General features: G+C 43.5%; 7 protein-coding genes across 7 annotated transcripts; 5 read left to right on the forward strand and 2 right to left on the reverse strand.

Moving 5' to 3' along the window:
* Positions 1–2,760: 2,760 nt before the first annotated feature.
* LACBIDRAFT_314631 (uncharacterized protein) lies at positions 2,761–2,928 on the forward strand (the record flags this gene model as incomplete). Its single annotated transcript, XM_001889095.1, has 1 exon — positions 2,761–2,928. One exon carries the CDS (start codon positions 2,761–2,763, stop codon positions 2,926–2,928), a length of 168 nt encoding a protein of 55 aa, XP_001889130.1.
* A 1,812-nt stretch (positions 2,929–4,740) lies between these two features.
* Positions 4,741–9,522, reverse strand: LACBIDRAFT_314633 (uncharacterized protein; the record flags this gene model as incomplete). The annotated part of the gene is made up of 9 exons (XM_001889116.1): positions 4,741–7,011; positions 7,135–8,625; positions 8,677–8,739; positions 8,795–8,868; positions 8,935–8,991; positions 9,045–9,072; positions 9,124–9,235; positions 9,317–9,459; positions 9,514–9,522. The coding sequence occupies 9 exons, from the start codon at positions 9,520–9,522 to the stop codon at positions 4,741–4,743; spliced, it is 4,248 nt and encodes a 1,415-aa protein (XP_001889151.1).
* Positions 9,523–16,268: 6,746 nt separating this feature from the next.
* Positions 16,269–16,621, forward strand: LACBIDRAFT_314635 (uncharacterized protein; the record flags this gene model as incomplete). Its single annotated transcript, XM_001889096.1, has 2 exons — positions 16,269–16,397; positions 16,448–16,621. The coding sequence occupies 2 exons, from the start codon at positions 16,269–16,271 to the stop codon at positions 16,619–16,621; spliced, it is 303 nt and encodes a 100-aa protein (XP_001889131.1).
* A 15-nt stretch (positions 16,622–16,636) lies between these two features.
* Positions 16,637–16,834, forward strand: LACBIDRAFT_314636 (uncharacterized protein; the record flags this gene model as incomplete). Its single annotated transcript, XM_001889097.1, has 1 exon — positions 16,637–16,834. One exon carries the CDS (start codon positions 16,637–16,639, stop codon positions 16,832–16,834), a length of 198 nt encoding a protein of 65 aa, XP_001889132.1.
* An 833-nt stretch (positions 16,835–17,667) lies between these two features.
* Positions 17,668–17,826, forward strand: LACBIDRAFT_314638 (uncharacterized protein; the record flags this gene model as incomplete). Its single annotated transcript, XM_001889098.1, has 1 exon — positions 17,668–17,826. The coding sequence occupies one exon, from the start codon at positions 17,668–17,670 to the stop codon at positions 17,824–17,826; it is 159 nt and encodes a 52-aa protein (XP_001889133.1).
* Positions 17,827–20,036: 2,210 nt separating this feature from the next.
* Positions 20,037–20,389, reverse strand: LACBIDRAFT_314641 (uncharacterized protein; the record flags this gene model as incomplete). Its single annotated transcript, XM_001889117.1, has 2 exons — positions 20,037–20,266; positions 20,341–20,389. 2 exons carry the CDS (start codon positions 20,387–20,389, stop codon positions 20,037–20,039), a joined length of 279 nt encoding a protein of 92 aa, XP_001889152.1.
* A 5,707-nt stretch (positions 20,390–26,096) lies between these two features.
* LACBIDRAFT_314643 (uncharacterized protein) lies at positions 26,097–26,550 on the forward strand (the record flags this gene model as incomplete). Its single annotated transcript, XM_001889099.1, has 2 exons — positions 26,097–26,426; positions 26,479–26,550. The coding sequence occupies 2 exons, from the start codon at positions 26,097–26,099 to the stop codon at positions 26,548–26,550; spliced, it is 402 nt and encodes a 133-aa protein (XP_001889134.1).
* Positions 26,551–27,056: the final 506 nt, after the last annotated feature.

Consider the following 27,056-nt stretch of genomic DNA (forward strand, 5'->3'; position numbering starts at 1 on the left):
TGTTTCTTACCCTTTCGTCTTCCACCAGCCTCGGTGCATATTGGTTCCTACGACTGCAACTTCACTTTCGTTCGCGATTCCTTTACCTGGATTTGCCCTCCCATTTCGTTATTTCACGTGTTCTCTTCCCCCCCTTCTGACCTCGACAAGCACAACTCACCCACTTTTCCTAACAGTCTGTCCGTTCTCTCAGTCGTGCTTTCGAAATCTTCGCCAGGGCAGGCGAACGTCACCTTTGGAACACTCTTGCAACGTCGTTAGGATGCCTTGTAATCAACCCAAAGCATCCGAGATCTTTAAAGATGTTCGGCTCATTGAACCTAGTTCCTTTTCCGCGGAATGTTCAACGTCTCTGGGAGAGTGGTTAGAGATCAGCTTACTGAAAGGTACATGGAGGTTCCGGTGAGTATGCACCTCCTTCTCATGTTAGTCTGGTGGTTAATGAATCGACCGACAGCTAGCTCTTTTATTATGTCTGAAGACCATCTATCTCATTCTCTGCAGGCCCCAGTCGGCTTCTTGGGGGGTACCCTCTGGGTTTCCTCTGCTGTTGTTTACGTGCATATGAGTCGGGGTATCGATCCCGTTGATACACGATGGAACAGCCTTCGAAAAACTTCATATATGCGAGCTGCTCCACATCGCCCACTATCTCCACCTCAACACACCTCAGAACCCCCGCTCATCGCCTGGAACGGCCCACCCTTGGCGTCCATTATCGTCTTCTGCTAATTGTACGCCCTCTGTCGGTGCAGAAGCTACAAGGACCAAGCGTACGAGTAGCTCTTCCTTCGAATGAAGAAGTGTGAACGACAATAGACACCCATCGCCATCGTCTTCCACATCACCATCCACGCCTCGCCTTTGCCTTGTTGGATGAAATCTGCAGCATCGTACTTCATCCATATACCCCCAATTCAATAGGACCGACATCTAGAGACTCCTCACCTTCGGAGCTCTCTCTGGCGTGAGGATTCAGCTTTTAGATATGTTCCTCCCCCCACTTGGATTCATTGTTGTTTAAGGGTGGAACGGCCGCTGGGACTCTCTTTTCTGCTCTGGAATCAATGTCGTGCTTCATCATAACTCCCTGTGATTGCCGTCGATACACCAGAGCCATCTCTTCACATTCAGACCTGGCGGTGGGCCTTCGTTGGCTTTCGAGTTGGGTTGAGAGTTGCTGAAGGACGGGATCAGCCAATCTGTTCTCTATATCTCAGCCTCATCAATTCAATTGGTCCTATATGATGAATGACCGGTTCATTATCGTCGGATATGCATGTCGTCCTGAGTGCACATGCGCAGGGGTCCGACTTCTCCGGACAGGGTAGGGTCCTGTCAGACGTTGCATTGTGTTCGAGTCATACGTCTCATGAAGTCAGCCTGGATCCGCTGCCATCCGTAAAGACTCACTGAGGCCAGATTCCTTGACGCAAAATGTGCAGCATCGTCGGGAAAGTGGCTGGAGATCACCTCATTCGAGCATCCGTGGAATTTCCGGTAAATCTACGCCTCTTTCTCGTGTTCATAATGTCGCTAATGAATGGACCAACAGTGGCTCTTGAACTTATGACTCAAGACTGAAGAATACTCATCGCATTCTCCTGCAAGCATCACTAAGTCGCCTTTCGTATCATTGGGTATCGGACCTTTTCTAGCATGGTTATGGGCCTCCGCTTGTGTTTAGGAGTCGAGAATCTGGTCGATACAATTTACGAAGTTTCTTAACCCAGTGTTCTCCATGGCACTAACTACTTCAACCGACTGAAACTCCCAACTCCCTCTAACGTCGTCTGAACGTCACTTTAACCCCCTTGTCGTCATCTACCCAAATCCTACTTCATTTCTTTCACGTCTCCTCAATCGTGACCTCCTTTAACTTGCTGATGGACACATCAGGCGTGGAGGGAAAGCCCACATTGTGTAATAGGACGGTAGTTATGTAGTTACAGTAAGCAAACCTGTTGGAATGCGAAGAGACGTTCGCGAGATGTTTGTTTGAATTTGATCAACAATCTGGCCATCGCCCATGACGTTGACCTCGCGTTGTGATAAGACTGACGGCCATCCTTGCTCGATTCTTCTATTTGGAGAACAATGACGAAGTAATGCTCGTTTGCCCTCTTTCGTTTTGTACTAGACTGGCGTTCCGACGGCGAGCGCTGCCTTCTCTGAGCTGGAGAGCTTAAAGGTGTATTTGCTTTCTTGCTCCAGGCTCACCTTCAGATATTGATGCAGATGCTCTGCATGCAGATATGCACTGCAGTACTCAGTAGTAGTCAGTCTCTCCACCACGACTTTCAGCTTGGGGATGGCAGGTTCCTCAAATGGCTTGCTCCACCTACAGATCCCAGATCCTGAAGCTTGAAGCTTTGAAGCTTCATCGACTCGTATAGAATCGCTGGGGAACTGCTGGAATGCAGGGTAAATTGAGGATGCGAGGTTCAAGCTCCAGTAAGTTTACGTCTCCTTACGTTGGTCATTGGATCTCATGAATCCGTACAGCTGATTCTGCCTCCAAGCGCTACTGTATGGGTTCCCGCAATCCACTCCTAGTTTCTAAGACTCCCCGATAACCCGAAAGCCACGTTCCATTTCTCCACTCCCATTCCCTAGGATGTGGGCTCTTCCCGCGCTTCCATTCATCGTATGCTGGACAGCGAAAAGACTACAACTAGAAACTCAGTCAATCCCGGATTCATTTGCGCCACAGCTTTCAACAAGACCAACAACAACCTCACCTCCCGTTCACGACACCTCATGGCTATCCTATCTCCCCGGAGCAGCAAGTACGGCCGACTAGAAGGCGGAATGGAGCCGGGTAACGTTGGTGGGACGAAAGTGTTTGCGTGGAAGAAGTTTGCGGTGTGCACTGCGTTTCTCGTTGAGGTGACGTGGCTTTGGGGGTTGGGGGAGGATATGTTCTGAAGGGGGGATGGAAACACTGAGTTAGAGGTGAATGTTAAGCTTCACCGTCTTTCCTTCTGGAAAACTGACGAAAAGACTACGGACAAAGGGTCAGAGCGCCAAAACACAACTCCAACAACAAAACCAACAACAACATCTACCCGTCCTGCCCCAAAATCACCACAGAGACCCAGGCTCGTACGAATCTGATCCAGAAGCCTTCATCGATGACGCACTGTAGCCACCCCCACTCCTTGTCTTCCAATTCCTGCACCCTCGTACGATACGCACTAATGATCGACGCGGGCCCAACCGGCTCCAGAATCCATGTCTACATTATCAACAACCGCGGCCCTTCCCCTGAATACGAATTGAGGGCGCTGCGCGGAGCCTAGACTTCCTCTTGGACGAAGCTGTCCGCGTTGTGCCTAAGGCTTTGCACGGGTACACCTGTAGCTGTTAAAGCTACTGCTGGACTTCGTTTGTTACCTGGGTCGCAGAGCGCTGACATTTTGAACGCGATGGAAGAGACGATTCGCTCCTCTTACCCGTTTCAGCTACAGGAGAAAGATGGGGTGGTGATCATGGATGGAAAAGACGAGGGCGTATACGCTTGGATAACGGCGAATTATCTCTTGGGAACCATCAAAGGCTCCACGCCGCCCGATACAACCACCTATGCCGTCCTCGACTTTGGCGGCGCTTCTACGCAAATCGTATTCGACCCCGTGTTCCCTTCGTCGGATATGCAGCTAGAAGAGGGAGAACATAAATACGATCTGCAATTCGGTGACCGGAGCCATGTGTCATACCAACACTCGTACTTGGGGTATGGGTTGATGCGTGCAAGGAGACACATGCATAGATTGGCGGATTTCATGTCGATGTTGCAGGGTACGAAGCCGAAGGCGGTGGTGGGGAATCCGTGTCTTGCGAAGGGGACACGGAGGGTTGTGATTGTTAAGGATGACGTGACGGGTAAGGAGAGGAAGGTGACGATGGATGGGGGGGATATTGGGTCTTTTGAGGCGTGTGATAGGGTGGTGCAACTTGTATTGGCAAAGGACGCATACGTTCGCTTCTCTTCCTCTCCTTTTTCTTTCTCCCTACTAATACACATGCACACACAGAATATGCGAACTCAATCCATGCTCCTTCAACGGCGTCTACCAACCATACCTCCTCTCCTCCTTCCCAAACGGTAAAGTCCTCCTATTGGGAAGAAGATTGGGGGGATGGAGTTGGGGTGGTATTTGGGTGCTGCGATTGCGATGGTTGGTGGGGAGCTGAAGTGTCGGATTTGAGGGATAGGATTTATCTTATTTATCATTGATGCTGTTTATACATAATGAGGTTACTTGGACTATGGAGGGATGGATATCAAGTGCCTATACTTACAAAATGAATATAAACAATCCCACTCTCTAAGACAATAGGTAGAATATTTGGGAAGTTAAACTTGTACTGTCAGTCAATGCACCCTTGGGACTGTCCTGAATGATTACATCAAAGTGGAATTGATTACATCTTGGTACATACCAAAGGGTTTTGGCTCACTCTTTGCATAAAGTCATTATATGTGCAATCTTTTTTTTTTTTTTTGAGGGTGGGAGAGCTTATAGTATTGTATATCATTGATACTACATTGAAACATAGAAGTAACTTTGGAACCATATACAAAAGGGACTCAAAACCAGAGAATATTGTTGCCCCTAATGATGAAAAGAAAAGAGAAAAAAAAAAAAACATCTCAACAGTCTCTCAAAGAATGTTCTACCAACACATAAAAGATTGTTTAAATAAGCCATGAACCAGCATCTGCATTGAATCCTATTATAAGGCTGGTGAATAACATTGAGTCCAATTTGTACCATGGACAAAGTTACTAAAATCAAGTATAGTTGGAGTGCTGCCCAGTACATTGACTGCTCTTGGAAAAAATAAACCATGTTTATTGTGTGGTGGCACCCAGAAGAGATATGATTTGAAATCTTCTCCAATGATCCAATTATTAGATTTAAGTCCTGGAGAGGGATAAAAAACAACAGGTTTACTCTTGAAAATGTGAGATACACTGTCATGGGTATCAGTGTCATTAACATTTATAACTCCAGATGGCAAGAATGTGGATGACAATGTAACTGAAGGAGATGAGGGATTTAAGTCTATGCAGCCTCCATGAGCATCCCAGAGTCTGATGGTATTGTCTGAAGATCCAGAAGCGATATGCCTGCCATCAGGTGAAAAGACAACTGATAGAACAGCTGCATAATGGCCTTTGAATGGATCTCCCAAACTGTAACCTGTTTCAGCATCCCAGAGTCTAATTGTTTTGTCATCAGAACCAGAAACAATGTACCTCCCATCAGGAGAGAATGCAACTGAATCAACCACATCACCATGGCCTTTTAGAGGATCCATGACACTCTGTCCTGCATTAAAATCCCACACTCTGACAGTGTCATCTCTAGATCCAGACACAATGTACCTTCCATCAGGAGAAAAGGCAACAGACTTAACACCATACTTATGACATATAAGAGGATTCATTACACTTTGACCTGTCAGGGCATTCCATGCTCTGATTGTATCATCTTCAGACCCAGAGATGATGAATTTGCCATCTGGAGAAAATGAAACTGAATGAATCCAACTAGTGTGACCTGTGAAAGGATCTAAGACACTCTGCCCTGTCAGTGCATTCCAGACTCTGACTGTCATATCCCAAGATCCAGAGGCAAGGTATCTACCATCAGGAGAAAATGCAACAGAAACAACTCCTTTACCATGGCCTTTGAGAGGATCTATGACACATTGACCTGTTAGAGCATCCCAGACTCTGACTGTGCAATCACGAGATCCAGAGGCAATGTATCTTCCATCAGGAGAGAATGCAACTGATGTAACCTGATGGTCATGACCTTTAAGTGGACCCATGACACTGAGACCTGTCAGAGCATCCCAAATTCTGAGTGTTGCATCATTGGACCCAGAGACAATGTGTTTGCAATTAGGAGAAAATGCAACTGATGTTATCCCATAGTCATGGCCTCTTACATGATCTATCTCAGTGTGGCCTGTTAGAGCATCCCATACTTTGATTGTATGACCCCCAGATCCAGAAATAATATGCTTGCCATTAGGTGAAAAAGCCACTCTATAAACTGAACCCTCATCATCTTCAAGAGGACTTAACATGCACTGACTTGTCAAAGCATTCCAGAATCTAATTAGGCGGTATTTAGCTGCACAAACAATATGCTTGCCATCAAGAGAAAAAGCTACTGTGTAGATGGGATCAGAGCCTTCAAAAAGAATCTTTACACTCTGACCAGATAGAGCATCCCAGACTCTAATTGTCTTATCATTAGATCCAGAAACAATATTCATTCCATCAGGAGAATATGCAACACTTTGAACCCAGTCATCATGACCAATGAGTGGATCCATCACACACTGACCTGTTCCAGCATCCCAGATTCTGACTGTGCAATCACAGGACCCTGGAACAATATGCCTGCCACTTGGAGAATATGCAACTGATTTAACAGGACTACCATGGCCTTTTAGAGGATCCATGACACTCTGGCCTGTGAAAGCATCCCAGACTCTGATTGTCTTATCTTCGGATCCAGAGATTATGTGTTTCCCATCAGGAGAATATGCAACTGAGAGAACCCAGCTATTGTGGCCTTCAAGAGGATCCATGACACTCTGGCCAGTTGAAGCATCCCAGACTATGATTGTATTGTCACCAGAATCAGAGATTATGTGTTTCCCATCAGGAGAATATGCAACTGCCAAAACACCATAGTTAGCATGGCGTTCAAGATCCATGACATTATGGCCTGTGAGAGCATCCCAGATATGAATAGCTCCTTCATTAGATCCAGAGACAATATGCCTGCCATCATGTGAATATGCAAGTGGACCATTACTAGTCTTTATTCTCAGAAGGCATCTATCTGGCCACTGTTTCATCTGACCATTGTCAATTCTCAAAGTCTTTACAGAATGTTTCATGAAATGAAGGGATATTTTAGAATTTTGTGGTGCAAATGGCAATGCTGAGATGTAAATGTGTGGTGCTGCTTCAGAGATTGGCTCAAAAAATGTCATTATAAATTAGTTTGCATCACTTGCAAACTCTGACAAACTAGGCTTGAATATCTACATTTGAGTCATTCATATCAGTATCATAATAGTCTATTTATATAAAATGCTTACACTGCACCAATTTTCAGCTAACAGCAGTAAATGGGCAGCATGATTTACAGAGCCCATCAGGCTCATAATTTCTAGCCAATGTAAAAGATGGGTAATCAGAAAATACTCCATCTGCACCATTATCTCCTCTTGTAATACCTCATCAGGACACTTTTGCAGATAGATTGCCCAGAAGTAGCTTGCATGATCTAGAGCAGTAGATTTCACATTTTTAATGTGGTCCATCAGATTTGGAATATCCTTATTTAGTATATGTGATGTTTTCAGATCAAAAAAGTTGAATCTGAGCTTTGCACTTAGATATCTCATGCAAGATCCAGCAAAACAGAGACTATGCTTTTGAAAATCCACCCAAAAAGCCTTAGACCGCTTTTGGTCAAGCAGAAAATCTGTGAATGATTGATGGCAGATATGCAAATGGCCAGTATTGCTAATTAACAGTACTGGGCTCAGTTGACTCACTATTTGCAGTGCATTTTGAACTCCTACAAGCTGTTCAATATCACTTGCACGAAGTGGGTTTTTTGCAATAACAATTGCAGCCAGAACTGATGACAAATTATTCTTTTCTTCTTCTCTTAACCCCTGAAAAGCAACCAAGACAATGTGCTGGTACAATGTGTCAATGGCATCAATGCTGTCACTGTAGTCAGAGCAAATAATGTTCAACCTTTCTTCAGTGTCACCACCTCTGTGCAAGATAAAGTCCATTGCAGATTTAGCCCAAATATAGAGCCCTGCAGCCTTTCTCACAAGAAAAGAAATTTTATCAGGACCAGGCCAATTCAGATGCAGTGATGTTTGCAATCCAGTTATGTCAGAGAATCTGGTAGTAAAGTAAAGCTCAAGGTCATCAGAGGTCTGATCAGAAACTTGATCTCCAGTATAAAGATTAATAGGGTAACTAATAGAATTCAGTGTACTCTGAATATCAAGATAGCGACGACTTGTGATGAGTAGTTTGAGAAACTTGGGAAGCTGCCAAGACCAAGATTTTAATGATGGTAGAAGTTTCTGATATTGCTCACATTCATCAAGAGCATCAATAACAACAAGAAGAGGTACTGCACTATTCAGAAAGACCTCCTGGACTGGTTTGACAATCAGATGCTCAAACTGTTTAGAAATATTGAGACCTCTGATGTTAGCTTTCTGTGTCTCTAATGCCTTAGCTATAGATTTCCCTAGAGCATTGTTTCCTAGTGCAAGATCCAAAGCAAGGTGTCTCCACAGATTGTCTGGATCACAAAACTCAGCCTGATTACGGTGAAAGAAGAATTGCCCAGAGAAAGATTCAAAGTCAGCAACAACAGTTGAAGCAATTGTTGTCTTTCCAGAACCAGGACTTCCAGATAGCCAGAGAATATTTGGCATGTTGAGATCACAAAGCCACACTTGGATGTCTCTGAGCACATCCACACAAGTTCCAGGCATGCATCTTTCCCTTTGCTTATGTGATGGAGACCTCAATTCTTTCAACCATTCATTTTTCTAGTGAATCATTTAATATCAGTTATGAAGAAATTAGTTGACATAACTTACCTTTGATTCTTCCATCCTCTCATTGATTTTGTATGGAAGTTTTCCATTGTTGTTGTAGGTGACCTGTATAATGAAGATGCAGATTAGCATGAACCTTCATGTAAAACTCACCACTAACAGTATTTGCAGCAATAATCACAGCATGGTCCATCTGAATATCCTGTGCCCCTGCCAGAACACTTACTTGATGCACTAGAAAAGTTTTGCAAGAGGAATCAAGAAAAGAGAAGATTGGAAGGTGTCAGATAATTAGCTCACTGGATTGTTTTGCCACTGTAGTATCAGCCTCTATACAAATCTCCTTGGTTTCAATCCCTGTGAGATCATAACAACTAATGGAAGAATAAAAAGAAGATAGTTTGACATACTACTTTTAGATATATTTCCTTGACATGCCTGAAACTTAGTGACAATGAGTTGGTTAAATGACAGAAACAATTCACATACATTGAAAGTGCCCATGGCTTCATTCAACTTGCCCTTGAGCTCCTCTATGTATGCCATATCCTCTGTGAAACTGGGATGTCTCCTCCCTTGGGTGGGTTGAACATCTGCAACTCTTTCTTTCAGTTAGTTCAGAATTCTAGTGAGTCACCCAGATTCAAACAGTATCAGCAACAGATATGCCAAAACCACATACTCTTTGAGATGCTCAAGACTTGATTGCCAAGCAGGCAGAACGTGATCCCCTCCATAATGACAATTATATTGAACAACCCGCTCAACCTGCCTGATGAGATGCTCCGAGAACTCAGCCCAGGCTTTCTTATTGGATTTGAATTCCTATTTCTCACCATTCAATAGACATAGCAGATTAGCTTAAGCAGCAGTACAGACCTTAGTCATGCTGATGATGGCCAAAGAGTCGGCGATGACTGTCTTCAGACTCAGCAAAAAGTGTCCTCAGACTTAGCCACAATCTCGAGGTACTGGAGACCACCTCGGCCGACGGCTCGCAGAAGGTCGCCCGTAGTCAGATCCAATCCGACTTCATTGTCGATGCTGTTGGTGCTGCTAGTAGCGTACGCGAAGTTCATGGTGATGGTGGTTGATAAGAAGAAAGATGAAGCACTCAGATGCTGCAGTTGCATCGCCTCATGATCATGTCATGTCGTCATGTGAGCCCACTGGGAAGCGCCTGGTATAAACGAAGCCTTGAGCGCCTAATATAGACATAGGTATTTAATTCAGGGAGCAGAGCTTATCTCGCTTCACCTCCCGAACCCTCACTTTTTCCTAAGGGCTGAGCGCTGTGGCGTTTGAGCCATTTTCACTCCATGCTCAGCCAACTCTCTTTTCGCACTCAGGATGGTTTTTCCTCACTAAGACCGAGACAGCTGAAACTGAGTCGCAAAGTGCAACCGCTTCAACTTGGTACTAATACCCTCCTTGCTATTTCAATTGATACTGGGTATGGCTCTAGTCCCTTCTAGGACGCATGCTAAACCTAGGTGCGAGTTTTAAAAGAATTAGAAATTGCAATGGCTGATCGGCCTATACTCAGGCCAACTACACCTCAACCTCCCAGCGACGAGCCTCCATGGAGTTTTCATTCGCTGGAAGCCATTAACCTTTTTCACCAACGTTTAGCAACCGACCTCGGGCAACGACAGGAAAATGATCTGGGCAGGAGAACCTCGGTCGAGATTATAGCCATACCAGGCGGCAGTTCCACAACTTCCAGCATCATAGGCTGAAAGGAGAGCGCATCAGTGAGAACTTGGGATTAGACCAAGAAGCAACAGGTTTGCATGGGAAGAGCCTTATGGTGACGCCTGGTTGAGCAACATACATAAATAGCCAAATGTGTAGTACTCACTTGATAGGATGAGCTCGTCCATGAACAGCTGCTGCACCTGCTACACCTCGATGAACTTCGAGTGGTGTTTGAAGCTGGTTGGATAAGTTTCGTTGCAGTTGCGCCGTTGGAGGTGATCATTCCTCACCACTAGCGCTCAGACGTTTTCTCGTAACGCAACCCACATCCTTTGGATGCCTAGGTTATACAGATCGTGATTTCTGTAAGAGAGAGACCATCAAAAATCAGGAATGGATCTGTAGATGTCATCATCCAATCTTGAGTAAAGACACAGTGCACGGTTTGCAATACCTGATCCTAGGTGTCATAATAATGAGTGGGAGAACGGATGGCGAAATAGCAAAGAACTCCTTACCCTTCTTATGTTAATTCATGGGTTTTCACGAGGAGGAAGTATGGCAGAAGCAGGTGGCTGGGCCCAAAGCTTTATGGAATACGTATTCGAAAAATTGCCCGTTGACAGGAAGGTCGTGAACGGGTGATAGGAGTCATCTGTGCAGACCGCATTGGGGCGAGGAAGTGATGGGTAAGTGGGCGTGCTGGGCATGATCATGTAGGGTCAACGCTGAAGCGCTGACATCTGAGGACTAACAAGGAGATTAACAAGAGATACGTTGATAAAGACCAAAAATACATTACAGGATTGCATGTCGGTATGAGTCGCCGACTTGCGGTAGAAAGGGCTCCTGACTCCCTCCCAGAGATGAGATGAAGCACCAGATGAAGGACAACCACGTAGAGCAGCAAAAGCGGATGTCCTAGAAAAGTGAAGTAGCAGAGGTTCAAGGGAGTCTTTCGTGACGGATGGCAGAAGAGACGTGAGGGTGGTGTTGGTGAGGGGTCGTGATCAGCGCATCGTGGGATAGTCATGTTTGTTCTTTGACCATCATGATGCACGTCCATGCACGTCGACCAAGACTTGGCCAAGACACATTCAACACGTCGCGCACGGAGCTGTCCCTTGGGTATCCCTGTCATCGGCTTGGAACCCTCAAGACCTCACAATACCATGAATTAGTCAAATCTAGTGCTTCGTCTGCCTTTCCGAGTCTGCTTGAGGACATTTGATAACTGAAGCTGGGTTGGATAACTTTGAAGTGCGTTTGTTATCTATGTTGCCAGTCTCCTCTTCTGATCTTGATTCTCTGAAGCCCTGCGCGGTGCTACTACGTGGTGGTTCAGTTGGTCCTCCAAATCTGGCCAACTTATCATGCAGTCTCACCTCGTGGATGTGAGGCTCCGTGGAGCTGCGGAACCCCAGAGCAGCTGCCATACTTCACCCGCAATATCGAGCTTCCATGACTTGGGCTTCTCTATTCCTTCCAGCTCTATAATCCGATCTCAACTCGGGATCGCCATTTCATGCCGTGGCATTGCTGCAGCGTTGGGTAATTACCCAGGGGAAGCTTTGGCCATTCGACTAAGCGCTAATCGATAATCGTTTGGAAGATGCATGGAACACTCCCTTCATGTTGCTGCAAAGCACTTTGTAGAGGCAGTCGCACCTGCCTCTCCTACTGCCATACAGAAGAAAGTCAAGGCTGTGATACAAAAGGCCAAAGCCTCCAGTACACTGGATTTGAATGAGGTGGACCAAGCCCTTTCCGATGTCGACTTGCCACAAGACTGGGATCTCAATGGCGTCGATGGCGATGAGAACAATGGTCTGGATGCCGACGATTCAGATTCAGATGACTTTTCATCTGGCGATTCACTTGGCAAGGCAATTGCCCTCGTGAAACAGGTGAGTTCTATCTACTTGCTATCTTTTTTCATCTATTGATCATATACTCAGATCCGAAAGTCCCCTCAGGCAAGGGTCTTCTTCAAGGAATCATGCAAACAAGTTGGTGTTCAACCCCTGGAGTTATTGCTTTGGATCCGCATGCGATGGGGATCTCTCTATAAGTTTCTTGATCGCATTCTGCAGCTCAGAGGGGTATGTGTTTTCAGTAACTAATTATTTCTTTTATGATTCACTGTAATTTACATTCAGGGGACTGACCAATCTTTTCTTCTCGCAGACGCGAGCAAGAGCGTTCCCGATCTGGCATGTGGACGTACTTACACAGACTTTCAGCTCATGAAGAAAGATTGGGACAGGCTTTCGGTCATTAGAGATGTGCTTCGAGTGAGTTTCTCAAATTTTGTATCAGCTTGTATGATCTAAAGATTGAGCAGGAACCATCTGACATTCAGCAAACATTTTCAAATGAATGCTCACCCACCGTCTGGCGCATAATCCCATCACTTGAGTTTCTTACCAAGGGTTGGGAGTCTATGATTCCTCAGCCCAAGTTCCGAGAGGTGAAGGATGCATTGCAAGAAGGTATTGACAGTTTGAAGAAGTGGTACTGACATGTGGATAGCACGTCAACTGCATATTTTATATGTCTGGGTATGTTTAATTTTTATCTCACGTTAGAGCGCCGCTTCCACATCATGACGTCTGACATTAAATTTCAGTTCTCGATCCAAATGTTAAGGATCTCTATTGTAAGCATCGTTGGGATGCCGATCAATATGCGGCTGGTATAGCGAGGCTTGAAGAAGTGGTGAGCACTTGACCCCCCATTGAACAATCACACTGCGCTCACACAAGTTTTAAATCCTCAGTTTGATGAATATTATGTGGCACCCGCCAGTAGTGCCACTCATTGCAACGGCTCAGGTGTGTCTCGCATTATCTCCAACAAACTCACAAAAATTTATATCTTGCGGATTATAGCCTCGGGCGGCGGGACAACACCTTCTATCCCAAACACGAAACCAGCATTTCGTTATGGTGGTTCATTCCTGCAGGAGGCAGTTCAGTCTTTTCAAGAACAAGATAAAGCAGGCGGAAACCCACGTGACAAACTTCGTCAATATCTGGAATCTGGACCGGAGAGAATGGAAGATGTGATTGGATGGTGGGGGGTAAGTTAATTCAACTACTCTGAACTTTCGTCATAGACTCATTCAATTTACTGCAGTGCCAAGGCAACTCCAAGTACCCCACACTCAAGCAGATCGCTTGGGATTACCTTGCAATCCAGGGATCAGCCACGCCATCAGAACATGCATTCAGCAGTGGGGGGATTACAGGCACCAATCGTCGAAGCAGCTTATCGACATGAGTCTTTGAGGCCTTACAACTCCTTAAGAGTGCTTATCACAATGGTCACATTTTGGCTGGGATAGAGGCTGCCACTCATATTGATGCATTGATTCAGGGCCTTGAGGATGAAGGGGATATCTAATATATCGTGCTTGTTGTCCAATATTTCTATACATGTTACAAGTATTCTATGTTCGGTTCTCAGTTCTCGAATTTGCCCAGAACTGGACCAACAGTCCAGTTCACCGTCCACTTGAATTGGCAAAAAAACCGAATGAAACTGAACTTTTCCACCACTACTGACCAGGGGTTGGGTAGGTAAAGTCAGCCACAGGCCCAGAAAAAAAATTCTTGGAACCCTCTACAAAATGATCTCAAAACAGGCCTGAAAGGCCATACCTTGCAGGTTTGCAGTGCCAATATACTCCAGAACATGGAGATCAGTCCAAATTTAATGATATTCAAGCTTTATATCATATTTCTTTAATCTTATCTGGTACTTCAGAGTTCACAAGGGAGTGGGAGGCAAAAATGGGGAGATGCTCCAGTGGTGGCAGACTTGTAAAGTGTCATCACTGATGACATGGAATTGGAGAATAACAGCATGAGTATCATTCAAACTTAGCTGGACAGACACTCACATGATGTAAGAAGCTTGGCTGTAAGACACAATGGGTAAGGCTATCCTATCTTCCATATGAAAAAGGTTTTATGTTACTCACCTACATTTTAGTATCACCTAGGTTGTGTTTTGTTGGAAACTGTTCCACAAAACTGGGTTTGCAAGGCCTTTGAGGCATCTGGGACAAGTAGAGGGACAAAGTGATCATGATGATGATGTCACATTACCATATATGGGTATGTGCCTGATTACATAGGTAGGTAGGTCAAGCTCCAAGGGCTTTAAAAAAAATTGACCCTGGGTATTTTTTTTTAATCCTAAGACCCCCTTGGATTGACTTCAGTAACAAGATAGGGATATTCAACAGTATCCCTGAGGTCAGGTCGAGTTCGTGGGCAGAGCCTGTAAGAAATCGAAAGCATTGAGAGTTGTCATCCTTCTAACATACATGTCAGCTCCTTCTCAAAATCATGGACCGAATTTTACTCATTCTGAGGAGACCGACAATCAAGTGGCGCGACAGTGCATGGACGCGCTGCCTCCAAAGCCCTGCACCTCTTCAATGACAGCTTGATGGCTGGTCATGTGGGTTGTATGTTTTGATGTTCATACACGCAATTTCCAGAGAAGAAAACCCCAAGACAACTGTTGGAAATGAATTCTTAGACTCTTTCCGCAAGAAAGTCATTGAATTGATATTAAATCTACTGTAAGTATGTGTTGGAATATGACCCTAGTATATGGTCAGCTATTTCACGGACTTTGTAGATAGATCAAGAATACTTAATTACTAAGCCCAGGACATCACCGAGGTGATTTCTCACGTACCTAGTACCTTGTAGTATATTCTCGTAGATACGTTCTGTAGTAGATAAGGGTGAAGAAATTCCCCACTATAATCATTATTATTCTCTATATTTACCACTGTGCTATATACTCTCAACAGGTCATGGGCCCTGGCCTATAAATTTCTTACATACTATCATTACCCCCTCCTTCGGTTGGACCTAATGTTCGGTTCCCACCACAATTCTCCCCTGATTTCTCTAGTTTTTCGCAAGAACACTCTAGCTATATCTATTTACATGGTCTGCAGTTTTTTTCCTGCAGAAAATGATGCAGAAGAGAGGTAGGAGTAGTGTTTAAAGGTTCAGTCCATAGGACCGCAAAAAACCGGTGGACCGAACTGAACCGGACCATGGTCCGGTCTTTTTTTCGGTTGCAGTTGCCCCAATTTGGGGTTGGTCCAGTTGCCGGTTGCCTCATTTCGAAAATCTTTTAAAACCGTTCAAAGACCGGTTTTAATCGGTTGCAACCGGTTAAACGGTCACGTGCGTTACATAGCCTTGTAACCACGTTTATTGCCTTTTATTGGGTTTTTGTTTCATCAAAAACGGTTAAGAATTGAGAAATATATAACCAAATCCATATTTTACCCGAGTCTCTAGGAGATGTAATTCAGTTTCAGTCATAGCTATGTCAAATCTTCATTAAATCTCTTGAAAATTGGTAGAATGACGGGTATTTACATGCTTTACTATTTTATATAAGCCGTTTATTTTTCAGAGTAATAATAGTCGAGATATAAATGGTTTATATTGGTATAATAAATTATACGCAAAAAAACCGGTCTGGATCGGTCTGAACCGGTATCATGGACCGCAAAAGACCGGTCCTAGGTGGTTCGGTTCGGTTCCCTCAATATCTGGGTTAGTCCTGGACCGGTTGCGGTCCACGGTTGCGCGTTTTTGGGGCAAAAAACCGGACTGAACTGAACCTTTAAACACTAGGTAGGAGATATGGGTGATGTCCCGCTCTGCCAGTTGGACTGTGAATCCTCTACAGGTGCACATATGTTGGAGCCTGAATCCCCAGCCAAATCCCATCAAGTTTGATGGCATTTCTGTTTGGTTTGATGGGATCATCTGTGACAACCGAATGTTAGGTCCAACCGAAGGAGGGGGTAATGATAGTACTACATTGATTCACTACAAACCCCATCATACATAACCTTATCTCGACCACTTACCTACATTACATAATCTACCACAATGTCAGATGAATATACAACGGGATCTTACTGGATGGAAATGCTGAAGGCACATAATTGGATGCCATGGAAGCGACAGATGATGGCTGTGCTTCGTGACCTTGGACTGGAGAAGTATATTGCAAAAGATGCAAAAGCTCCAGGATCAGCCGATTCCCAAACACTGACTACAGAGGAAAGAGATGTGATGAAAAATGGGCAGAGGGCGATGCTAAGGTGCAGACACGAATAGAACTCACTATCAGTGATGCGGAAATGATCCACATCAGTGGTGCAATGACAGCACAAGAAATGTGGGATCAGCTCACCATGGTCAAAGAATCCAACAGCAGGCTAGGAGTGCTTGCAACATGATGTGCACTATACAGGATGAGCACAGACAAGGGATTTGATATGGTGGAGCACATATCGAAGCTAAGGAAGCTTCAGGAAGAGTTGCACCTGATGGAAAATAGTGTTTGCAAGTTCAGTTCAGTCCGGTTTTTTGCCCCCCAAAACGCGCAACCGTGGACCGCAACCGGTCTAGGAACGACCCAGATATTGAGGGAACCGAACCAAACCACCTAGACCGGTCTTTTTCGGTCTATGGAGCTGGTTCAGACCGATCCAGACCGGTTTTTTTGCATATAATTTATTATACCAATATAAACCATTTGTATCTCAACTATTATTACTCTGAAAAATAAACGGGTTATATAAAATAGTAAAGCATGTAAATACCCATCATTCTACCAATTTTGAAGAGATTTAATGAAAATTTGACATAGCTATGACTGAAACCGAATTACATCTCGTGGAGACTTGGGTAAAATATGGATTTGGTTATATCTTTCTCAATTCTTAACCGTTTTTGATGAAACAAAAACCCAATAAAATGTAATAAATGTGGTTACAAGGGTCTGTAACGCACGTGACCGTTTAACCGGTTGCAACCGATCAAAACCGGTCTTTGAACGGTTTTAATATCTATGCAAGCTAGGCATCAGCAAAAGGGCGGAAGAAATACAGGCTCACAGGGAAAGAAGAAAACAGATGTGGAGTGTTACAACTGCCACAAGAAAGGCCACATGTCAAATGAATGTTGGGCCAAAGGAGGAGGTCACGAGGGACAAAGTCCAAAGGGCTGTCGAGGGCCAAATAGAGGAGACAGATCCCATCGAACACAAGATTCCGTGAACAACTCATTGGGTGATTGTGCATACATGGTTAATCAAAATATCGATGAATTTTCGAAATATGACTGGGTACTTGACTCAGCCACAACCTCACACATGTGCACAACCCGAGACGCATTTGTTGATTACGAACTGTTGAAATCTGAAGTAGACGGCATGGGCGGATTGGCAATGACACAGGGATGAGGAACAGTGGCAGTCAACTTTAAATTTGATGGCCAATCAATGAAGCACATTTTGCAGAATGTATTACATGTCCCGAAAGCACTGAATTGCCTACTTTCAATTCCTTGCTTAGCAATTGGAGGAGGAAGGGTAGAATTTAAAGGCAATGGATGCCAACTATATGACAAACTAGTAGGGTCATTGGAAAGGGAAAGTTGACGAACATGTTATATTTGCTTGATGCACGTGTGGAATTGCCAAATCGGGAAAGCACCCAATACACATCAATTCGGACACACTCTTGGGATCAATGGCATCGACTTTATGGCCACATCTCTGTCAATGCAATTAAAAGCTTGAAATCAAATGAAATGGTGGATGGGCTGAAGATTGATGAGTCTACAATTCCATCATTAACTTGTGAGGCCTGTATTCAAGCAAAACAAGCACACAGACCTTTTCCACAAGAAGCAAAAAATCGATCTGAGATACCTGGTGAACGCATCATGAGCGATGTATGGGGACCAGCACAAACAGAGTCAATCAGACAATGGAAATATTATGTTTCATTTACAGATGACAGCGCAAGTTTGACAGCCATGCTATTCCTAAAGAAGAAGGGACAAGCATTTGAATGCATTAAGGAATATGTTGCTGTTGTTGAATGGAGATTTGGAAAACCCCCAAGATTTATGCAATTTAGGTTTAATCACACACTTTTGGAACTTGCACAGGCAATGTTAATTGCGAAAAACCTTTCATGGGACGAAGCGGTCATGCATGTGGCATATTTACAGAACCGTGCACCCACATGCGCTTTAAACACAAAACACTGTATGAAGCTTGGTCAGAGTAATAAACCTGATATTTCGCATCTCAGGGAATTTGGATGTGATGTTTGGGTGCTAAACGAGACCAAAGGTCGTTCTAAGCTTGCACCAAAATCAAACAAATTAATTTTTGTAGGATTTCATGATGGATTGAAGTCAGTCCGTTATTACGATGCTAAAACTCGGACAATCAAAGTCTCACGTAATGTGGCATTTAACGAAAATGAAGAGCCACGTGAACTCGAAATCAATGTCAATTTACCGGGTTTGCGTGTCGAGGGGGAGCCAGAGGAAAAATCGAACACTCAAACACCTCAAGAAATCGAAAATCCATTAAATCCTATCTCTACAACAGTTCCTACACAAGAAATGCGAAGTCCTATTGAACCCATAAATTCTCCAACTCTTAGACCTCGAAGAATTCGCACTGAACATGATTATCAACTCCTAAATAATCCACAGGCACGACCTATGGATCACGCACTTGAAAATGCGACACCACCTGATATTACACGACACACAGAGTCACCAGCTGCGAAAATAATTTCTAAAAATTGCACACACCTTGCCTTCGAAGATTTTATTAGAAATTCAACCGAAAAATCGTTTCAAGTGCTCTCAGGAATTTCTGATAAAGATGGATTGCCAGAAACACTTGAAGATGTGATGCAGACTGAGGAGAAAGAGCATTGGAAAGCTGCTGTAGAAGCAGAATTAAATATTTTGGAAAAAATGGGCACATGGAAAATGGAAGACTTATCAATAGGAAGGGAACCAATCGGATGCTGTTGGGCATTTGATAAAAAATGAAATGAGCATGAAAATGTTGTAAAATACAAGGCAAGACTTGAAGTGCAAGGTTTCTTGCAGAAACCAGGAATGGATTTTAGCCATAATGGCACATTTGCACCTGTTATGCGCTTCAAGATGCTACGCACGATGCTCGCACTTGCCACAATAAATAAATGGGAAATGCGTCAACTCGATCTGAAAAGTGCATATTTAAATGGAAAACTCATGGATGATATTTATATGAAGCAACCCCCAGGTTTTTCAGATGGCAGCAGACATGTTTGTTGATTACAACGTGCACTTTATGGATTAAAGCAGGCTGGTGTTTTGCTATCTATTTATCATGGGTGCATCTAACTCTATGATGACATGACTCCTGACTAGTATTTAAAGGTTCAGTCCATAGGACCACAAAAAACCGGTGGACCGAACTGAACCGGTCCATGGTCCGGTCTTTTTTTCGGTTGCAGTTGCCCCAATTTGTGGTTGGTCCGGTTGCCGGTTGCCTCATTTCGAAAATATATTAAAACTGTTCAAAGACCAGTTTTGATCGGTTGCAACCGGTTAAACGGTCACGTGCGTTACAGACCCTTGTAACCACATTTATTACATTTTATTGGGTTTTTGTTTCATCAAAAACGGTTAAGAATTGAGAAAGATATAACCAAATCCATATTTTACCCAAGTCTCCACGAGATGTAATTCGGTTTCAGTCATAGCTATGTCAAATCTTCATTAAATCTCTTCAAAATTGGTAGAATGACGGGTATTTACATGCTTTACTATTTCATATGACCCGTTTATTTTTTAGAGTAATAATAGTCGAGATACAAATGGTTTATATTGGTATAATAAATTATACACAAAAAAACCGGTCTGGATCGGTCTGAACTGGCTCCATAGACCGAAAAAGACCGGTCCTAGGTGGTTCGGTTCGGTTCCCTCAATATCTGGGTCGGTCCTAGACCGGTTGCGGTCCACGGTTGCGCGTTTTGGGGGCAAAAAACCGGACTGAACTGAACTTGCAAACACTACTCCTGACTTACATCATTGACAGGAACTTTGTTTGAGGCATGGATGAGCCCATCTATGACCGTTGAAGATGGCATACTGGCTGCTCTCCAAGCACATTTTTGGCTCCATTTTTGCCAGTCCCACATTTTGAAGCTCACGAAGCAATTCCCTGACCTCTATTTGCTGGCGCAATCCTTCATATCACCAGCGAACTTCCATATTTTCAATTGACTTTGTGACATGCTCGTCTTGCTTGCCCTGGCATATGCAAGGTATTACCCCAAGGAGGCATCTTGCCCTGAAAAGTTCAACACAGAATTTCTTGAACACTTTTTTGGGATTGGACGACAATTACTTCCAAACTTCTCATACGCCGAGTTTCTAAAAATAGTCCAGCATATTATGGTATGGCAGCGGATACTTGAATCAGGACTTTTCAAGTCCAAGAGAGAGAGGACATCTGCCTCAGGCCATATTTTAAACCCAGATACCGACATGCATAGAGCTGTCTATGACGACTCTCCATTGCCCACCTCTTCCCTCACTGAAGTTCAATTGAATCATTTGGTGGAACTTGCACATAACGAAGCGGCTCACATCTGCCACGATATTCTTTTGATTCTTGTCTCACTCACTCCATCAAATCCGCTTCAACTACAAGCTCTTGGAAGCGCTCGGAGGAGAAGTGAAGATCCTGCTGTGCAAACTAAAGGAGGGGATAGCGACGAGGATGAGGACTTAATGGAAGACGGTGATACGCTTTGCACGGGGATGAACGTGAAAGTGCGAAACACGCAAACGAGGATCAAGCGCATCGGGAAAACCCTAAACACCTAAACACTCACTCACACACACACACACACACACACTATCACAATCTCGGTGCAAGAGTTCGAGGGCCTTTGGTATTAAGAAATACCACTTTTGTCTTCTTAGGTTTTAAGTCTCAAGAGACTTCGTCTCAAAACGGGTTTTTATTATAAGGTGTGGTTTAGAATAGTTCAATAGAACAATGTATGTCTTTCTGGGAACTTGGTCTCTTAAATGCAAGGTTCTTTGATCACAGTTTCTTTTATTAACACAAAACACGACTTCAATTGACTTTTATGACTCCTGTGAGTTTTTATTATGTCACTACGCTCCAAAACCAAGGGTACGAGTACGCTGTCTCGTCTAAATGATACTGTGTTTTTAAAACCTCTTATTCAAAAGTCTCCAAGTAAGTTGACTCCCAAGCATGCTGGCTTCGTTCACACTGTACTTTTCTGACCACGAAGAAATCTCCTTTAATTGATTACAACTGTCCACCTCCTAAGTTCCTACTTGGAGTGCAACTAGCTGGTCAACGGGGGGCGATTGCTTGCCTTTTGACCTGCCAGTGCGCTCCTTATATACTCCAGGAACCCCTATCTACGTTTTACATGTGTTTTAATGTGGGATACTTCGGTCCAAATTACAAATATGAAATTTAATGAACATGTGGTATATTTTGTAGTCTATCTCTGTGAACACTACAGATTTTGTAGTGTTGCGTCTTTCATTTTCAAATGCATCAGTGTTTGATGCGTACGCGGAGTTAGCCGACGTAGCTATTCTTAGCTTGGCATGATCTCGCGTGTTTCTTTCTATGGCCCAGTTTACCGGTTTGACAGATGACATCACAAAATGATTAACATTTCCTGATGCGTTGATGCGCATGCGTACGTGTTTACCAATAGTCTTTGGCCTTCCGTCGTTTCCGAGTTTTTAATTAAAATGCCTTGTCTTGGCTCGTCTTTTCATTACGGAGGTCAGGAGACACTCCAAAGGTGTTTTCAAATGTCTTTCTTAATTGTCAGGTGGTTCTTATTATATTTCATATAATAGAATGTGTCTTTTTCTTATGTTTGTACTTGTGATGTTCAGACGCATCAGTCTTTGATGCGTACGCGGGAATCGCCGTACATGACTTTCTGAATGGCCGTGAGCCACGCTAAGTCTTTGTACGTTTACTACCTAGGTGTAGTTTAGTCTTTCAATGTTTCAGACATGCCGTTTAAGCGTCTATGTCATCTTTTCTGTATTTCTTGTATAAGCACGAGTTTTCACAATAAATCCATTATGTGTTTCTAAACCCTTTAGTAGTAATGCAATTCTTCTCCCTGCGTTGGGTGTTTACTCTAGAACCTCTTCGTGCTCTATTTCATGGTAGGTGAATCTTAGATAGGATCCAAGTATAATGTCACGATGCGTACTGCTGCCAGTTCCAAAGCCTTTGTCCTATTTTCAGATTCCACGCATTTGCATTTTTAGTCAACTGCGCCGGGTATGCGCATTGACTCTTTGTATCATTGCAATTGTATGTAGTGTATTTATTAGAGATGACCTTTATTGGTAAAATCGTTAAAATTGAATTTTATATGGGTGAAATGGTTTCATCCGTATCAACGGGGACTTGATGTAAGACAGGGATGACAGTTCCGCTGAATCTGATACCAAAACTGAGGTTAGTCCTTCAAACATTGGCGAGGCTACTGCTATTGTGACACTGCTTGATATGTGGCACTCTGTATGGACATCGAGGCAGGGATTGAGGCCAGCTCCTTTGGCAAATCAGACATCAGTTTACCATCAGCACACCCACTACCACCTGCCGCCATCATTTCACAAACAGGATCACCAGTAAATGATTAAAAATTGAGCCAGCTTCTTCATCACTCATCCAGGAAGGCATCTGTAAAAGACATTCTGAATTCACGTCACGCTTGGCAATCTGGAACCACAACAAAATCTGAACATGTCATTATCATCACTCCAAAATTTTCAACATTGGAGAAGGTGCTGGATGTGGAGAAGGAACCTGCAGAAGAGGACATGAAGAAAATCTTAATCAAAGAAGCTGCCCATCATTTGCATATTGCGCAAGAGCTCAATGGTGAGCTGAAGCGGCAAGAACAGAAGAAGGTTCGGCAAATTCGGTGGCAGCAAGTCGTGACGCAAATTCAAAAAGAGCTAAAACTTGGTGAAAAAGGTCTGAATGTTCTATTTGACAAATGCTTTCCATTAATCTCTTTCCCAGATTTGCCACATCTCGAAGCGCATAATGTTACAGCACTCAATGAACTCAAGTGCAATTCTTTCCTCATCATGCGAACTGATATGCAGTATTATATCGGTGAGGTACTTGACATGTACAAGAAAGGAGTGAATTCACATTATGGCTCTATGAAACGCTCCATAACTCTTCAAGGACTTTCCTGGTTGTCATTGCGCATTTATCTTGCCCTCGGATCTGTATGTCATCACTTAATTTCTCCTACTGTGCAATGCACCTTTGTTCTAACTCCATTTAGGGCTTGGCTGGTACTGCCGAAGATGAGGATGTTAATACGGATGATGAAGAGAGTGCACCAGATTTTGCATGCACTGTCGCACCCCACAAATACCACCTTCATACACATGCTCCCATTGAGAATGCCATCTATCATCTCGGGCCAGGAGCCTTAATGGGCTCACACTCACAGAAGACTCTCAACTCCATGGCGGCACTTCACTGGAATACTTTTTTGCACCCCAAAACTCAGGCCATGATTTCAAAGACTGCGCCTGCCTTGAAGATTCACATTCCCCTCAAGAAACTTACTCAACCAGCAAAAAAGACAGGTAGAAAAAGAAAATAAGTGAAAGTACATTATATACTCTAAATACCTACATCTTTAACTACTTGATTTGTGCTATATGAGGGCTTTTTAGTAGTAGTTGCAACAAATTTACAGAGACTTTCCTTTTTGGGGTATCACATGCAGACCCTTGTCCATTATTGCAGATTTCTTTGCAGATTTTGGTGGACAAGAAATGGCGTGGGTTGTAGATGCTGATGGTGCTGGTGTACGTGCTTCAACCTGTGGATGTGCAGTGAAGAACTTTTGCATTGTCGTTTGCTTTCCTTGCTTTCATGCACTCTTCTTTCTCTCTCTTTTGCTTGTTCTTGGTGCATTGCTAACTTCCTTTGTGTCACTTGTAGTAGGCAGTTGTGCATAAAGGGACTGTTGCCTCACAATGTGGACAGATAACAATTTTGTTGTCTTGTCCTCAATCTAAATCATATTATACCAGGTTTCTTAGAATGGATTATTCTCCTAATCATAAATAGCACTCAATGGTTCTGAAAGGGTCATCCTGGGAAATATCCCACTTGGTAAGTGAGGACAGCACATGAAACACCTCAGAAAGCACACCTGTCCAATCTGAGCTCACCCAGCCTGTAAATTACCCAAAATTAGTACATAAAATAATTTTTTTTTAACAGCCTGTCAGCCAGACTAACCAACTGACCCCATATGGCAGATTCAAATCCTGCTCCCCCCTTGAAAAACATACTCATTTTTGCACATGCGGTTGTCAGGGAATTGAACCCAGGCCCCACTCATCTTGAATATCAATGAAGTCAGTGTGGGTTGTTCCCATCTACACGAGTGCCCGCTATACGCATTTGTGGTGATGTTCTGAATCATTCAGTTGACTTGAATTTTCAATGTACCCATTCACAGGTGGGTGGATGCCTAGCAAATCCAGATCCCTGGTACCTGATGTCCACAGCCACCATTGTAAGTACACCACATCAAAACCACGCTGCCCCAGCAAAAATGGCAATGCATAAAAAGACTCACTGTTCATGCAGTTCTTGGGGAATTGAACCTACTAGATTCACAGGCCCACTATTGAAGTCATGCATAGTGGGTGTTCCAATCTACACCAATGCCCACTATACACATTCCAACTACATGTGCTTTTTTTTAAAAAAAACTGGAAAAATTCTGTTGGGAGTTGGTGATGACATGAATCTTAAATACACCCATTCACAGATGAATGCATAGTGAATCAGTACTTATGGTACATCGAGGCCATGCCACCATGGCAAAAATACCAATGAAAAAAAAAAGTACACAGAACTCTGTCTTTGATGTGGTTCTTGGGGAATTGAACCCCACTGGATACAGGTGCCACTCAGCTCAAATATTGAAGTCATCATGGGGTGTTCCAATTTACACCAGTGCCTGCTGTACACATTCCAACTACATGTGTTTTTTTACAATAAAACTGGAAAAATTCAGTTGTGAGTTGGCAACATTCATTCAGTTGACATGAATTTTAAATACACCCATTCACAGGTGAATGCCTAGCAAATCAGTACTTATGGTACATTGAGGCCATGCCACTATGGCAAAAATACCAATGAAAAAAAGAAAAAGTACCTGGATAAAGGTTTTCAATGTGGTTCTTGGGGAATTGAACCCCACAGGATACAGGTGCCACTCAGCTCAAAAATTGAAGTCATTGTGGGGTGTTCCAATCTAAACTAGTGCCTGCTATACACATTACAACTACATGCATTTTTATATAGTGATTTTCAATAATGATGATGTTTAGAAATAAAAGAGTTTGAATAGCTGACCTATGTGAGCTGCATGCATGACATAATGTCACATGTCCTCTTTCGGCACACCTCCATGAAGCCTTGTCATTGAAAACTCCTTCTACCACTCATCTATGGTCTATTGAAAGATCAGTGATGATATGAAAGAAGCAGCTCTGCAACTCGTGGCCCATGGACATGATACTGTCTACAACATAGCTGCAATTACAGGCTTCTCTGTCCACACTTAATACTGCACTTGTTGCTGAAAACTACACACTGGAAGCATCACTAAAGTGGAAGCTATTGGCTGTGGCCAGCCTAGGACACTCACTAGAAGGGACTGTGATTATCTGCTGTGACTAGCACAACATAAGCCCACCCTCTTCTTGGATGAATATTCACAATGACTAGAACAACATTGTGAGCTCTCTGTGTCACTCACTACCCTTCATTGAATGCTTGAATGTGCTGGGCTCAATGTCAAACATGTCCAAAAGATGGCTGCTGAATGGGACCCTTTCCTACATGCAGATTTTATCTGTCACAGAAGTCAATACCCCCCAAACTACCTGCTTCCGATTGATGAGGTATCAAAAGATGATCACACATACTTGTGGGGTAGGGCCCCTGTTGGGGAATGGGTTGAACAACATGACCCCTTTGTTCAGAGAGGCAGATATTCCATGATTGCTGCCCTGGCTCTAGATGAGGGAATCATTGCATTGAGAGTTGTTGAGGGCTCTTTGAGACATGACACATTCTTTAAATACCTCCATGCTAATGTGGTATGTGATCTTGAATGCAGTCTAGCAATAGAATAACTAATTTTTCTCTCAGCTTCCCCTCATGACCCCATTCTCTGGTCCTCACAGTGTTCTTCTTCTCATGGTGTTGCACAATCCTTGGTAAGTGTGATGACCAGTGACATGCCGTGACATAGTGTCACAGGGCCAATTTCTTGAGACATGGACTTTGTACCTTCCACAACACCAATTCAATATATTTTTTGCACTGGGTTTGAGGGAATGATGTGATTGAATCCACTGAGAGAGTTTTCCATGTAGAAATTTTATTTATTGCTCCAAAAATGTGAAATCAGCTTGTTTTCCCTGCCAAATTTGGCACTCTGGAGAGATTGGACTATAGCTTTCCAACCACAACACGTATGAGCATGGTTTGTAGGAGGATATTACTTAGAATTTGAATTCTAATCGATCTACGGATTCAGAGTTTTTATTTGTGGCCCCTATGTCGAGATCACCCCTAAGAATGGGCACTTTAACATAGTTATGAGGTAGTAATTAAAATTCTGGACCTGTAGGATTGAAGCCACATATTAATCGGTTATTTAGTCTCTGCAATTCTAAGCCAAAATCCTATCCATTGTGAAGCTGATAGCTCGAGTAGGCAACATT

This window comes from Laccaria bicolor, genomic scaffold (genome assembly GCF_000143565.1).
Source record: "Laccaria bicolor S238N-H82 LACBIscaffold_62 genomic scaffold, whole genome shotgun sequence".
Taxonomy (NCBI): Eukaryota; Fungi; Basidiomycota; class Agaricomycetes; order Agaricales; family Hydnangiaceae; genus Laccaria; species Laccaria bicolor.